At 41.4% G+C, this 16,686-nt stretch overlaps 1 protein-coding gene across 2 annotated transcripts in view; it reads right to left on the bottom strand.

The window, feature by feature from the left end:
- Window positions 1-16,686, bottom strand: part of hip1 (huntingtin interacting protein 1) — a 249,125-nt gene that overhangs the window by 90,174 nt on the left and 142,265 nt on the right. For both annotated transcript variants that reach the window (XM_068010196.1, XM_068010197.1), the window contains 2 exons: window positions 12,844-12,987; window positions 7,326-7,423 (listed from right to left, as the gene is read on the bottom strand). In XM_068010196.1, the coding sequence (XP_067866297.1) occupies window positions 7,326-7,423; window positions 12,844-12,987 (242 nt within the window). The remainder of the gene's footprint in view (window positions 1-7,325; window positions 7,424-12,843; window positions 12,988-16,686) is intronic.

Here is a 16,686-nt window from a genome sequence, read left to right as displayed (position 1 = left end):
TTGATTGAACTGTAACTTACAATCTCATTTTCCTGCAAGATTCACTGTATGGCTAAAACCCAGTGTGGATTAATTGATAAATAAAAGCAAAATACTGCGGATGCTGGAAATCTGAAATAAGAACAGAAAGTGCTGGAAATGCACAGGAGGTCAAGCAGCATCTGTGGACAGCGAAACAGAGTTAACGTTTCAGGTCTGTGACCTTTCATCAGAACTGGCAAAGGTCAGGTGTGTACTGGCTTTGAGCAAGTGAAAGGGAACTAATTGATAGTAATTAGGAAGCTACCAGATGGATTTCAAGGGAACTGGTTTTGCCACAACAGATTTAGATATTTCATGAACTAAATTTTAGTTACAACTTTCCCCTCTCTCCTTTTTGAAAGCACCGATTCAAGTCGGGCACAGCACCACTGTGCATTGCGTCCTCACCATTCTTAATGCATCAGCCTGGACAGTAATGTCACAGGCATCTTAATTGAACTGTAACTTACAATCTCACTTTCCTGCAAGATTCACTGTATAGCTGTCAGGAGCCGTACGCCTGGCTGAATGGTCCCCTATAACCGAAGGCAGTCTCCACCTCAGCTGGGATTACCTAACATGGGATAGATTGGTGATTGAACATGGTCCTTCCTGGACTGTCACAGAGTGTCACATAGGGCACTACACTCACCAGATGTGACACTGGGAGTGCTGTAGACCAGATTTCAATGCACTCTAATATTTCTGAGAACAAAATTAAAATGAAGTTAAAAAATTGCAGTTTATTACATAGATGATTTTAGATGTTTGTTGAAAATGTCACAGTTACAAGTTTTTGATTTTAAAGCAGTGACCCAGCATTAAGATCTTGAGTTTGTGCTGCAAGTGTGTTTGGGATTTCTACATAACAAATTTATTCCTGTTGGCAATGACATACTGATCAATAAATTAGTGGAGAAAAGGCCATTAATCTAAGTGTTCTGTGCACGGAATTCGCACAGTGCCAGGACGCAAAGCAGCTTTTATCACAATACAAAAGCAAAATACTGTGGATGCTGGAAATCTAAAATAGAAACAGAAAAAGCTTGCAATATTCAGCAGGTCTGTGGAGAAAGAAAGAGAGTTAATGTTTCCGGGGTGTGACCTTTCATCAGAACTGAGAAAAGTTAGAAATCGAATGGGTTTTAAGCTTGTGAAAGGCAGCAAGGGGGCGGGGGGGGGGAGGAGGAGAGAGGGAAGGGTGAGAAGAACAATAAAAGGGAAGGTCTGTGATAGGGTGGGGGGCAGGACAGATTAAATGACAAAGGTTTCATGCTGCAAAGCGAAAGGGAGTGGTAATGGGACAAGTAAAGAAATAAAGGTTGGGTCTAGAGGAGGTGTGAATGGCAGGATAGCTGCTGTCTGAATGCAAAGTAAAGGAAATGAGAGAGATACAAGAGTAAAAGCCAAACCAGCAAAATATGAAACAAAATGGGGGGGGGGCAGAGATTACAATCTGTCACAAGACCTTGTCTGTGCCCATTCACTTTGGATAGGGCTGAGAGAATGTAGTAGGCACACAATGCAGAGATACAGAGATGCGCAGATCCTACAAAGAGAGAGAGAGAAAAGGGAGAGAACAGGCATTATGATTTACAAACAGATAGACTGTAGTAGGCGTTAGCTAGAGTGGGATTTTAGTGGCAGTAAAGGGAAAGCAGTTTGGAAGATGGTGGGGGGGTGGGGGGGGTGGTGCGGTGAGGAGTGGTGGTGGGGAGCAGGAGGATTCCGAATGCACACTGCAAAGGTGAAGGATCGTATTACATTCTAAGAGTTTATACAGTGAATGCTACTCAGTGATTCGCACAATGAAATTGAGAATTTTGATCGGCAATATACCAAGCATTTTAGTAATCCAATCCTGACATTTCATTCAACCTACTTCCCGTGTACTAGGGTTACGACTATAGTGACAGGACTGAGGAAATAAACATTGATAATGCAAAGAGAAATAATAGTCAATGCCCAATGACCATTTGTTTGGTTGTTTCAATGATGGGATTGGCTACAATGACTGCAATGGTCCTTTCCAGCCTTGTTCCTAACCCACATATGAATGAGTTTCTGGCTGTTTTAATATATGTTTTGCGTCTATTACCTTTGGCTATTTAGTCAGAGTATCTTTATAGAATCTAGCTCACACTGAACCCTTGAACTTGACCAATATGTAAACGATATTAATACAATATGATCAGTGACGATTATGGAACCGTATCATAGAACGGCTACAGCACAGGAGGCCGCCATTCAGCCCATTGTGTCCGTGCAAGCACTCTGCAACAGCAACTCACTTAGTTCCCACTGCCTGGCCTTTTCCCTGTCGCCCTGAAAATGTTTTTCCTTCATATAGTTATCAAATTTTCTTTTGAAGGCCTCAATTGAATCTGCCTCCACCACATTCTCAGACAGTGCATCCCAGATCCTAACCACTCACTGTGTAAAAAAAGATTTTCTCATGTCACTGTTGCTTCCCGCCCGTACAATCACCTTAAATCGGTGTCCTGACCCTTCTTCTAACAGGTAATCGGGAATAGTCAGCATGGTTTTGTGAAAGGGAAATCATGTTTAACCAATTTATTGGAGTTCTTTGAAGGAGTAACATGTTCTGTGGATAAAGGGGAGCCCGTTAACGTACTGCAATTGGATTTCCAGAAGGCATTTGACAACGTGCCACATAAAAATTATTGCGCAAAGTAGGAGCTCATGGTGTAGGGGTAACATATTAGCAAGGATAGAAGATTGGCTGGCTGGCAGAAAGTAAAGAGTATGCATAAATGGGTCCTTTTCTGATTGGTAGGATGTGACAAATGGAATCCTGCAGGGATCTGTGCTGGGGCCTCAACTTTTTACAATTTATATCAATGACTTAAATGAGGGGAGCAATGGCATGGTAGCTCAATTTGCAGATGACACAAAAATAGGTAGGAAAGTATGTTATGAAGAGGACATAAGGAGGTTGCAGACAGATATAGACAGGTTGAGTGAGTGGGCAAAAACCTGGCAGATGGAGTATAATGTGGGAAAATGTGAAGTTGTTCACTTTGGCAGGAAAAATTAAAAAAAAGCAGAGTATTACTTAAACAGAGAACGAATGCAGAATTTCAAGGTGCAGAGGGCTCCAGGTATTCTAGTGCACGAGTCACAAAGAAGTTAGTATGCAGGTACAGCAAGTAATAAAGAAGGCTAATGGTATGCTATCCTTTATTACAAGAGGAATTGAAAATACAAGTAAGGATGTTATGCTTCAGTTATACTGGGCATTGGTGAGATCACATCTCGAATAGTGTGTGCAGTTTTGGTCTCCTTATTTAAGGATGTAAATATGTTGGAGGTGGTTCAGAGGTGGTTTACTGGATTGATATTAAAGCAAAATACCGCAGATGCTGGAAACCTGAAATTTAAAAAAGTGCTGGAAATATTCAGCAGGTCTGGCAGCATCTGTGGAGACAGAAGCTGGGTTAACGCTTCAGGTCTGTGACCTTTGATGAAAGATCACAGACCTGAAACGTTAATTCTGCTTCTCTCTCCACGGATGCTGCCAGACCTGCTTAGTATTTCCAGCATTTATGTTTTTATTACTAGATTGATACCTGGAAATGAGCGGGTTGTCTTATGAGAAAAGGTTAGACAGAGTGGGCTTGTTTTCACTGGTGTTTAGAAGAGTGAGGAGAGACTTGATTGAAGTCGATAAGATCCTGAACAGTCTTGACAAGGTGGATGTGGAAAGGATGTTTCCTTTTGTGGGTGAGTTCAGAACTAGGGGGCACTGTTTTAAAATTAGGGATCGCCCTTTTAGGATAGAGATGAGGAGAAATGTTTCTCTGAGGGTTGTGCAACTTTGGAACTCTCTGCCTCAGAAGGTGGTTGTGGCGGGGTCATTGAATATTTTTAAGATGGAGGTAGATAGATTCCTGTTAGGCAAGGGAATCAAAGGTTATCAGGAGTAGATGGGATTGTGGAATTCAAGACACAAACAGATCAGCCACGATCCATATAAATGGTGGAGCAGGCTAGAAGGGCGAAATGGCCTACTTCTGCTTCTAATTCGTATGTTCATATGTATGTTCATATAGGAACAGTTTCTCCCTATCTACTCTGTTTAGACCCCTCAGGATTTTGAACAACACTATCAAATCTCCTCTTAATCTTCTATCTATAGATTGAGTAGACAGGAAGGACCTGTTTCCTCTAGCAGAGAGGTCAATTACCAAGGGGCAAGGACTTAAGGTGATTGGTAGAAGGATTAGAGAGGACATGAGGAAAAACTTCGTCACCCAGAGGGTGGTAGGTGGCTGATGGGAACCAATGTTTTATACATGTTTATTATAACTTCCTTGCTTTTATACCCAATGCCTCGATCTATAAAGCCCAGGATCCTGTATGTTTTATCAACCACTTTCTCAACCTGCCCTGCCACCTTCAATGATTTGTGCATATATACTCCCAGGTCCCTCTGCTCCTGAACCTCCTTTAGAATTGTACCCTTATTTTATATTGCCTGTCCTCAATCTTACTACCAAAATGAAACGCCTCATACTTCTCTGTATTAAATTTCGTCTGTCACTTGTCCACCCAATCCACCAGCCTGTCTACGTCCTCTTAAAGTTCATCACTATCCTCCTCACAGTTCACAATACTTCCAAGTTTTGTGTCGTCCGCAAATTTTGAAATTGTGCCTTGTATTCCCAAGTCTAAGTCATTAAGATGTATCAAGAAAAGCAGGAGTCATAACACCGACTCCTGGGGAACCCCATTATATACCTTCCTCCAGTCCGAAAAACAATCATTCACCACTCCTCTGTTTCCTGTCACTCAGCTAATTTTGCATCCATGCTGCCCCCGTCCTTTTTATTCCCTGGTTTCTAACATTTCTTAAAAGACGGTTATGACAAACTTTAACAAGTGCCTTTTGGAAGTCTAAGTACACCATGTCAACGCTCTCTGTTACTTCATCAAAAAACTAAAGCAAGTTACTTAAATACGATTTGCCCTTAACAAATCCATGCAGTCTTTCCTTAATTAATTCACATTTGTGCAAGAGACTGTTAATTTTGTCAGTGCAATCATAATGGGAAATATAGGTTTGTGAAAATTTATTATTCAGTTCTGAAATATTTTTCCACCACATTTAAGAATTACCATGTACTATTGAACAATTGGAAAACTTCAATATATTCACTTTTGTTGATTTACTTTTAAAGGATATATTAAAATAGTGCAGATCAAAATTAAAATCTCCTAGAAACCAACAGCAAGTTCAATGAGAAACACAACCATCACATGATAAAGTAAAAGCAAAATACTGCGGAAGCTGGAAATCTGAAATAAAAACAAGAAATGCTGGAAATACTCAGCAGGTCTGGCAGCATTTGTGGAAAGAGAAGCGGAGTTAATGTTTCGGGTCAGTGACCCTTCTTCAGAACTAAAATATTAGAAATGTCACAGGTTATAAGCAAGTGAGGCAGGGGTGGGGCAAGAGATAACAAAGGAGGTATAGATTGGACAAGGCCACATAGCTGACCAAAAGGTCATGGAGCAAAGGCAAACAATATGTTGTTTTTTACACAATAACCAAAAAATTGTCGTGACTTCACACACTCACGCAATCACACAAACACACAAAGAAAAGAAAGGGAGTAGAGTGTAACATGCAATTAGACTCCAATTGTTGTAAAAGAGTTTGTTGTTTTAAAAAAAAACTTTTGGAAGCTTTTCAGGAGGAAATCTTTTAGCAGTGCAGACCAAGTGCTGGAAAACGGGACTAGAATAGTTAGGTGCTTGATGGCCGGCACGGACACAATGGGTCGAAGGGCCTGTTTCTGTGCTGTATAACTCTATGACTCTATGAATGTTTGTCTTGAAAAGTATGAAGTATCATAGGCTCCTTGTGGTTAAGCCTCAATCCGAAGTCGATGGTGAGAAAGCCTGGTTTACTTTTGTAGGTGGGGAGTTCCAAAGTCACCTTGCAATTGTTCTGCTGCTGTAGTGAATAGATGTTGTCAGCAGGGCACCTGCTTAGCTGGAACTGTCTCACAGCTGTTCTGGCTGGAAAAGACCTTCTCTGGCTATTCATTGGCTGTTCTCGCCCTCTCTCGTCAGAAAGATACCTTTTAAGCTAGAAACATGTCATGTTGGGATGTCTGTCAGGTGACTAAAGGCTCTCTCCCCTGGCATGCTTCAGATAATGTTCCAGGATGTGGGAACCATTGTTACACGATGACGTCGGAATGTGGCCCATTTTGATAAATAGGTGTTATTTCACAAATATTTATTTTGGCCTTGGCATCTGAGTCAGTCTGTCTGCAAAATCCTTTGTTAGCTCCTTTCCTGCAGATAGGTGTTGTTAGCATGGAATGGACTGTTTTTCCATTTCAATGTGTTTTCTATAAAGCTAATTTAGATGCGGATAATGGGTTTCATTTTCAACTGACAAACATGTTTATTGACAGGACAGGAGGAGCCACCTGATTTCTACTCCATTTTGTCTATGGCACAAATGAGAGCTTTTTTTGTAGTTCAGTTCAACAGTTGACTTTTATATCATAACTCCTCCAGTTCATTTCATATTTCATCACTGTTCCCTTTGAGCGCCTAACAGTGGCATCACTTGTTAAGTGCACATTCTCTAATCGTGACTGTTAGCACCAATAGGAAACCATCCCCATGGGAGACAACACTGCAACCAGGATTCAGATAACCGAGGTCCATTCAACCATTTTTTGGAGTTTGATATTGGATCAAGGAGCCAAATTGGTAGAAAAGCTGATGCAGTGATGTTCACTCCTTAGATTCCTTTGGCTTGTTTTCAGTAGGTATTGATTTGCATTGAACTGATGCTATCTAGTTTCAGAATTACACTGACAGGCTTCCCAATTTGCACATATTGGGTCCCTTCTACAATTTTTATTGGAGAGCTGCCTATTGAAGACTTGACTGGATGCGGGTTCGTGAGCTATTGTTCAGTGAAGGGAACAACAGTAAAGCTCCATCAAGTGACTCTCACCTAAAAACAGAGGTCACATTAAAACCAAGATATTGTTCTTACCTACACAAGTTTGGAGCAGGCCGCTTGTTCTTTTAGCATCATTTTGTGTGGGGCAAGAGAATTAAATATTTCAGATCAAGGCTAGAATTGCTTCTGCAACATTGCCATTCACCTGTCCTCTGCATGGCTGTATATTTAGAACAGGAACACTCACTGCTTGGATTTCACACACTAACATTTAGGAAACACATGGAAGTTACCTTATCCTCAATTATTAAATAACATTGTCCAAGATTTTTATTTGATCAATATTCCTTACCTTTCATCTTTAGACATTCCATTCTGGCTGTTAAAATTGAATGGGTCAGTGGGCCCAGTAGTTCCAAAGAGGTCATCAAACTTATTATCAAATAAATTCTGTAAGGAAGAGGGTTAAAAGTTGTTAAAAGTAACCACGGCTAGTGCATTGTGCAAGATTTCAGTTTGTGTACAGTTCACAGGTGTAAAGGTACCCGACAAGCACAAAGCTAAACTAAAGATGGAAGACAGGTAGTTAAGCTGTCTGCCTCTGAGTGGCCCAGAACTTGAAATATGAAGACTGGAATACCATGCTGATAATCCTAGGAGAGAAGAGAAAATGAGATGGAGGGATTGGACTTCCATGGTGAAAAAGAGACGATTAGGATCAGGGAACTGGAAACTGTTAAAGTGGTTGAGGAGATCGGAAGAGTCACAGATGTAGATGGGGAAAGACTGGACAAGAGGAGAAAAAAATCGAGTCGAGGCAAAAAAAAAAATCAGCTCTGTGGAGGAAGAACAGGCTGAAACAATGGGTCTACCAGGACAGTCCTGTTTGTGGATTTTGTGAAGGAGGTAGAAGCTAGTTGTGCAGGCTGGGGGACTATGAGGTTGGAGGTCATGGAGGGAAGATCTCCAGTGGAGATGAGGTCACTGACAGTCTTGGAAACAATGGCTTGATGTTTGGTGGTGTGGTCATAAAAATCCAGGTATTATTTTGCCAGCAACAGATCAAAGGAAGAAATACAGCTCACTTAAACGGAGCTAGTGTAAAAAGTACAAAAAACAGATGTTGGCAAATCTGTTTACGGCAAGCAATAACATTGATCATGCAAGAGGATACTCGTCATCAGCTGGGAGTGATCACCCCAACAACTCACATTTCTATTCTCCTTTTAACATAGTGAAATATCCCAAGGCATTTTACAGGAGTGTCAAACAAAAATTTGACTAAGCAGCAAGATACTGACATACAAAGACAAGTAACCAAAAGCTTGGTCAAAGAGGTTGATTTTCAGAAGTGTCTTAAAGGAGAAAAAGGTAGAGAGGCAGAAGGGTTTCGAGAGGAAATGCCAGAGTTTAGAGCATAGGCAACTGAGGTTATGATAAGAGCAAGCTTGCTGTGCAGCTGAAGACATACGCACTGAAGGTGATCAACTGGATCCCGGCTAGGAAACAAAAATACACATGAAAGGCCAAAATGAAGATTGTGGGACTACATGGTGCAAGTGTGCAGGCCAACTATGTCAGCAGACATACGAGACAGTACAGCAAGCAAGGTTATGCGCCTGGATGTTCCATTTTTTTTTTAATGCTAGCATTACAGAGTTTGTGCTTTGGGCCAGGGCTGTTCATTTTTCTGTCAATTAACACCCTCTCTGCACTAACGCATTGTCTTTCAACACACCATGAACATACTGTTTGCCTTTGCTCCATGACCTTCTGGTCAGTTATTCTCTGTGACCCTCTGTCCAATCAACACCTTGCCTTTTGTTATCTCTTGCCCCACCCCCACTTTATCTGCTTAAAACCTATTACAATTCTAACATTTGCCAGTTCTGATGAAGGGTCACTGACCTGAAATGTTAACTCTGCTTCACTCTCCACAGATGCTGCCAGACCTGCTGAGTATTTCCAGCATTTCTTGTATTTATTTCTGATTTCCAGCATCTGCAGTATTTTGCTTTTATTATTACAGAGTTTAGGTCAGTCTAACAACTGACTTGGAGGGAGCAGTGACAGAGACAGAATTTTTATTCAGATGCTGTGTTTGCTCACGATTCTTTTGCTTTCTTTGGAAATGAAACAGTGGTAGTTACTCTTGTGAAATAATGATGAAAAGTTCTGCAGTCACGACTCAGCTGGATGAGCTCCATAAAGCCTTCCCGGAGCAGCTCTGCACAGAATACTAAAGATTACAGACTGGTCCAGATGAAAGCACGGCTCCCCTAATGGATGCAGCTAATAATCCTTCAAACCTCTTCAGCAAAGCACTGTATAATGCCATTGAGAGAGAAGGCAATTATCACCATGGTAACAATTCCACCTCACCGTCTCAATGTCTCTCCTATACATTAATCCTCTCTATCGCACAATGATAAAAGATTCAAAGAGAAAAAAATATTGTTCACAATTTCACAAGTCTCTTTTTGACTGCACATTCTGTTCAACATTTAATCCCCAAAGAAAAGGGAAGAAAAACTTGCCTTATTACAAGCCGTACATCTGTCATGGAACTCTTTCTCCCAACTCTACATTAACTTTGTCTAGGTGTCACCCCTCTCTGTTATAATCCAAATTCGGCAACAGTTCATTTCCCTTCCCATTATAAATCCCAAGCCAACATCTTCCCTATTGCAAGCCACAAGCAGTTCCATCCTCAGTTCAAACTGCCAAATATCTAGTAAAACAACAGTGATCATAACATAAACCCTGATTTACTTCCCATTAGTTGTCTACCTACAAAATGATAAATCACGTACAAAATAAAGAATTTGGACAAGATACATGAATGAAAGGAATATAGTTCATACACTTTTCACAATGAAATTAGTCACTTCACTACACCCCTAATTTTATGAAAAAAGACACAATTTTATAAATACGGGAAGCAAAAGCCCAATCTTAAGCTACCTATTCCCAAGCTAGCTGGCCTTCTCTTTCCATTACACAATGCTCAGACTTACTCTATTACTTTGGTGTCTCAGGGAAGAGAAAAAAAAAGCCCCATTAAGACTTGGGATGACAGGGTAAAATAAAATCAGCCTGAAGGGTCCAAATTGGACCCACCTTTAGAACTGTGAATAAATCGCATATCTTTCATAGTTGAAAGGCAGGCTATCAACACTGCATGGACAGAGTCTTAGTCGATAGCCTAGTTTACAACCAACTGATCCGTGGGACTTTCCCATGTGTCTCATAGCCACCGTAACTTACAGAAACAACCACTTTCACCGCAGACAGCTCAGGTGCCCCCGTAAACCAGTCAATCACCATGCCATGAAATGCTCACGATTTCCCCTTTGTTTAACATTGTAAATCACCATTGCTGCAATAAGAACTCCGCAGCTGACCTTATGTTCAGAAAAGATACCTTGCAAATTAACCACTTATAAGCTGAATATCTATAGCAATAGATCAATTTAACAAAAAGGAATCTACTTTCAAGCTGCCCATTAAGAAAAGTAGATGAGGAAAAGGATTTAGCTACAAAAGCAAAATACTGTTGATGCTGGAAATGTGAAATAAAAACAGAAAAGTGATGGTGCAAGGGAAAAGAAGAAAAAGAACAAAGTAAAGAAACAAAAGATGGGACTTGAGGTATAAATGGGAAAAGCAGAATCGTCACCAACAGCAGCTGTTGGAAAAAATGGGCAGAAGTGATGACATGAAATTATAAAACTCAATGTTAAGTCTACAAGATTGTGAAGTGCGTAAAGGCATTGAATCTAACAATTTCAAATCAGGATCTTGGCCTCCATTTTTTTCTCAGCAGTTGATGATGATTCTGCTATTTTACATTTACTACTCTAGATCCATCTTTTATTTCTTTACTTGTCCCATTACCATATCCTTTTGCCTTGCACCATCATCCCTTTGTCATCTAAATCTCTCCTGCCTTACATCCTATTACAGACCTTCATTTTTTTTTCTTTCCTCCCCTTCCCCTGCCTCCATACTTGCTTAAAACCTTTAAAATCATTTTCCAGCTCCAATGAAAGATCATCAGACTAAAACGCTAAAAAGACCTGGAATCATCCTGGTCACTTTCTTTGGAACTCTTTCCTGTGTATCTGTCTGCATTTCATGCTGGGATGGCCAACGCATTTCACTGTAGAATTGGTCTCTCCTTTGATCTCTAAAATGTCAGCATTATGTGTTCTGACTGGTATTGCTCCAATGCCTGGTTTATTTGAGGAGCATTCAGGTAAAATAGCTCAATAGCCTTTAGGGTGATCAGTGATAAGATTCTGATTTGAAATTGTTAGATTCAATGCCTTTACGCACTTCACAATCTTGTGGACTTAACATTGAGTTTGATAACTTCATGTCATCACTTCTGCTTATTTTTTCCAACAGCTGCTGTTGGTGACGATTCTGCTTTTCCCATTTATACCTCATCTAGAGCCATCTTTTGTTTCTTTACAAATACTCTCTCTCCACAAATGCTGCCTGACCTGCTGAGGATTTCCAGCATTTTCTATTTTTATTATAAAAAGGATTAGGATATTATCACTGATCACCCTAAAGGTTATTTGAGCTAATTTACCTGAATACTCCTCAAATAAACCAGGCATTGAGGCAAAGCCAGTCAGAACACATAATGCTGACATTTAGAGATTAAAGGAGAAATGCACTGGCCATCCCAGCTTGAAATGCAGACAGATACACAGGAAAGAGTTTCAAAGAGAGTGACCAGGATGATTCCAGGTCTTAAATGAGTAAGCTGTGCAAAACACAGGCAGCTGAAGTTATTTTCAACGCAGAAAAGATGACAGAGGAAACAATGATACAGGCCTTCAGCATATCAGGTATGTAGAAGGTTGAAGTAGTAGGTACTCAATCTATTGAATGAACACAGAACTCACTAATTATCATAAAGCTCACAAGCCCCAAGCAAGATACATGATTTCCGACAGCATGGAGGTTATTTGGAAAAGATTAACAGAGAAAGCAAACTCTGGGTCAACTGATACCTTTTAACAGGATCTGGATCAATGCCCATCAAGAAAAGGATTGGGTGTTACAGTTATGAATAGATTGTTTCATTCACATGGGGTTTAGCAATCGAGCATAGAGATCTTGGGCAGAAGGGAGGCTGTTTAATTCTCTCAGAGTTTCACTGAACAGGAAGTTGTTCAGTGGTGATTGCATTGATTGCAGGAAGGCAATGGGGAAATCAGAGGATGGTCTGTAGTATCTCCTATTACCCAGTTACTGGGGTGCACTGATTGCCGTCCGAGAACAAACCTTGCACCCTCCCTCTCAAACCAGGCAGATGTAGAAGGCAGGGGAATTAAACTGAGTGAATTGCATTTTCAGAGAGCTGGTGCTGACATGATGGGCCAAACGGCCTCCTTCTGCACTGTAACAATTCTTTGATTCTAGTTTATGAGTTGAAACCAAAAAAAGGGAAAATTTACCAGCATACTCCTGAAAAAAAGGTGGAAAGAGCAAAATCAACTTTCTTCCTCATAAACTTGTGTTTTGTTAAAAAAAAATAGCCATTATTACAACGGGGTCATCAAAAGCTCAGCCAAACTGAATCTGTCTGGCTACCTCCCTTCTTGCGGATGCAATTAGATTGCTACGAACAGTTTTGGTTCAAGTTTCCTCTCCAATTTCCTCCCTTCTCCTGAAGATGGTGGCCTTTATGCTACTCAATGCATCTGTTCAGTCAGCCAATGGGACGAGCTACAAGAACACCTTGGCGACGTGGTAAAGCTGATGCTAAGAACCACAATATCAGGTTAGTTACATCATAGCCTATACTTAGTCTCCTTGCTACACAAGTCCTTCTTAAACACCACTTCACGTACCTGCTGGGATGATGAGTTCATCTCGACCAAGTCATCCGTTTCCACAACTGGCTCACTGTCGGGGGAGGTGGACTCAACAGGGATGACCACAACAGGGCTGACATGCTCCGACAGTGCTGAGGCTCGCAGAAAGTTAGGAGCATTCTGCAAGGAAACAATTAATACTAAATTTAAAAATGCTGAAAGCACACAATCTGTCCAGAATCCTTTGAAAAAAAACAGACAGGTTAATGCATTGGATGTAGACTGTTCAGCCTACACCCAAAGCATTAACTTTCTTTCCTTCTACAGGTAATTTAGAGAGATTAGAGAAAGGACCATCATGTAAAGATATTAAGCATCTTCCACTAATACCACACTCAGAATTTCTAGCTCAATATGATTCAGCATTTTATTGCAAATTGATTAGAAGTAAGAGAATGGTGGTAAATTGGTGAATTTGAATGACTTTTTTTTATTGGGTCATGGGATGTGGGAGTTGCCGGCAAGGCCAACATACACATACATTGCCCAATCTCAATTGCCCTTGAGAAGGTAGAGGTGAGCCACATTCTTGAACTGCTGCAGTTCTTGTGGTGTAGGTACACCCACCATGCTGTTAGGGAGGCAGTTCCAGGATTTTGACCCACTGACACTGAAGCAATGGTGATATAATTCCAAGTCAGGATGGTGTGCGACTTGGAGGGGAACTTGCAAGTGGTGGTGTTCACACATGCTTGCTGCCCTTGTTCCTCTGGGTGGTAGAGGTCACGGGTTTGGAAGGTGCTGTTGAAGGAAGCTTGGCGAGTTGCTGCAGTGCACGTTGTAGATGGTACACACTGCTGCCACTGTGCGCTGGTGGTGGAAGGAGTGAGTGTTTAAAGTGGTGGGTGGATGAGGTGCTAATCAAGTAGGCTGCTTTGTCCTGGATGGTTTTGAGCTTCTTGATTGTTGTTGGAGCTGCATCCATCTAGGCAAGTGGAAAGTATTCCACCACACTCCTGACTTGTGCCTTGTAGATGGTGGACAGGCTTTGGGGAGTCAGGAGGTGTTGGTTGCTGCAGAATTCCCAACTTCTGTCATGTTCTCATACCCATAGTATTTATATAGCTAGTCCAGTCAAGCTTCTGGTCAGTGCTAACCCCCAGGATGTTGATGGCGGGAGACTCTGACAGTAATGGGTTGATTAAATTTAGGACTAAGATTCCAGTAAAGCATAGTAGTGGATGCGTGAAATCTCCCCACTGTGTTGCCACTGGAATTGTACCAATAGTGCTCAAACAATGAGATGACAAATATTAATTACCTACACCCACTCTGATATGCTCATTACTTGAAGAGTTCAACCTGTTCCACACAAAATCTACCTGTATTGAAAGACTCAGTGTTATGAAATTTTGGGAGTTCCTACAAATTCATCTCCCTGATAATCATTCCTATCCCTGTAATTGATGCAACTGTAAGTTACTTTGACAGCATCTACTTCCCCCTCCATACATTCATCTCATCTCCAACTTCCCTTTCCATTCCCAAATCCATGACCAGCTTTCCCACAATTCTGTTTGATTCACTCTGCTGAGATTTCAGCCCCATAGCACGATAACAGTCCCAAACAAAATGGCATCCTCTGTGATTGCAGTGCATTATCCCTCCGTCTATTTTGAGCATTCTGTAACTGTCAACACTTTCAACCACACCATCATCCTCTGAAGTCTCTCCCCCATTGTTCAGTTCCAAGAAATAGCTCCTTTGCTCACCACCACCTCCGAAGTAACTCCAGGGATCCATCCTTGCTCCATTTCCTCATCTACATTTTGCCTGTTGACAACATCCACCCGGGGATACAGTGTCAGCTTCCACTGATGCCATCCAGCTCGACTCCTCCACTACCTGTTTCGATCCTTCCACTGCGTCTGTGTTGTCAGACTGTTTGTCAAACATCCAGTATTGGGTGAAATGCAATTTCCTCCAGTTAAATGTCGGAAGACTGGGGCCATCACCTTCAGCCCATCACAAATTCCATAGCCCTCATCTGAAGAAGGGTCACTGACCCGAAACGTTAACTCTGCTTCTCTTTCCACAGATGCTGCCAGACCTGCTGAGTGAATCCAGCATTTCTTGTTTTTGTCTGCAATTCTATCCCCTGCCTAGACACTGCCTCATACAGAACTAAACTCTTTGAAGTATCAGCATTCTCTTTGATCTGAAGCTCAGCTTCTGATCCTGTATCCTCTCCATCATGAAGAACAACTACTTCCATCATCTCCATAATATTGCCCATCTCTTCCCCACATCTGTGCTAGTCACTTCCTGACTTGACTATTCCAATGCTCTCCTGGCTGATCTCCCATCCTTTCATGGCTTCACCCCTTCCTATATCAGTGACATCCTCTAGCCCAACAACCTCACCCCCACCATACTCTTTGTTCCTCCGACGTCTTGTGCATTTTCTCCTTTGCGCCCCACGATTGGTGACCATGCCTTCAGCAACCTAGCCCCATGCTTTGCAATGCCCTCCCAAAACCTTTCCATATCTTCACCCTACTTCTCTCCTTTAAGGCTCTGCTTAAAAACCACCTCTGACCTAGGTTTTGGTCATTCTATTCAGTATTTACTCCTTTGACACGATATCCATTTTTTTCTGATTACACCTCTGATGTACTTTGGGACGTTTTCCTACCTTAAAAGGTCTCATATCAATGCGTTGATGCTGAGAAGGACAAAAGCAGTGTTGGGAACAGCATCAACTGTAAGTCACTGTTTCTTCAATGTTGCTCGATCAATATGCTGGCATTTCCTACCTAATGACATCTTAAGAGCACCAATAGCTTATCAGGACATCTTGGAGTGCGCAATAAATGCAGCCATGCCAGTGTCATCCACATCCTCAGAACAAATCAAAAACAGATGGTTGTACTTGCTTAAGCTGTCATTTTCAGTTCTCCACTGCAATTTCTTCCAAGGATGGGAGGTAGAAAAAGCAAAGCCAGCAGATGACAGTACTTTACCTGGCCCCTTGTTAGTAAACCATCCCCACCCAAGGAACAGCAATGTCTGGAGTCTGAGAATTCATGTTAAATATAGCTTTTCAGCCAAAGTGACTTTTGGAAACTTCCAAATTGGTTTCAATTTGATCAAGAGTCTTTACCCCCTTGTTCCAGGATTTGGTTTGGAGATTCACAGTGAATTCTGAAACCCTAAAACATAGCATAAAACTTCAGCATTGCTGTCTTGGGGACTGTATTAAGGATGTCTCTTGTAGATAGTTCCAAACATTTGGCTAATCCAATCTATAATAACATTAGGGACTGTTGTTGTAGTTGCTCAACTCCAAATGATTTGCTTATGTACAAATATGATCCAGTTCGCCTGGTGCATTGCTAATCTCAGTTACAGAGTACCTTGAGAATACAGTTCCCAGTTACACTAACGTTCAACTCCTTTTTCAGAGAGAACAAGTGCCTTGCCGTCCAGTGGTAATTTTCTGTACTACGTTGGAACCCTGGGGAGTCTGCTACAGGCTATATAAACAAGAGGCCCTCAGCAGAGTTGCCAAACTCCAGAGTGCAGACATCACGAGACTGCAGATGCTGCCAGTTATGCATTAATTAGAATCATTTGCATTTTTTTTAATTGACATTAAAAGTCCCATATCTGGTACAATCACATACCTGCCAATCCCAGTGCAACACAATTCTGAGGCTATCAGTTCTGTCATAAAGATAAAAGCAGACATTGCATGAGCAATAAAAGCTCATACACTGACCTTTTTCTACTTATCCTCATAACAGCCACCTACCAGCAAGAGAGACGTGAAAACCAGCTTGAGTAAGATTGGTTGGAGAGAGAATGGAAGAGAACGAG

Source organism: Heterodontus francisci, chromosome 30 (genome assembly GCF_036365525.1).
Source record: "Heterodontus francisci isolate sHetFra1 chromosome 30, sHetFra1.hap1, whole genome shotgun sequence".
Classification (NCBI taxonomy): Eukaryota; Metazoa; Chordata; class Chondrichthyes; order Heterodontiformes; family Heterodontidae; genus Heterodontus; species Heterodontus francisci.
Note: the sequence above shows the minus strand (reverse complement) of the source record. Positions and strands in the feature narration are given on the sequence as shown.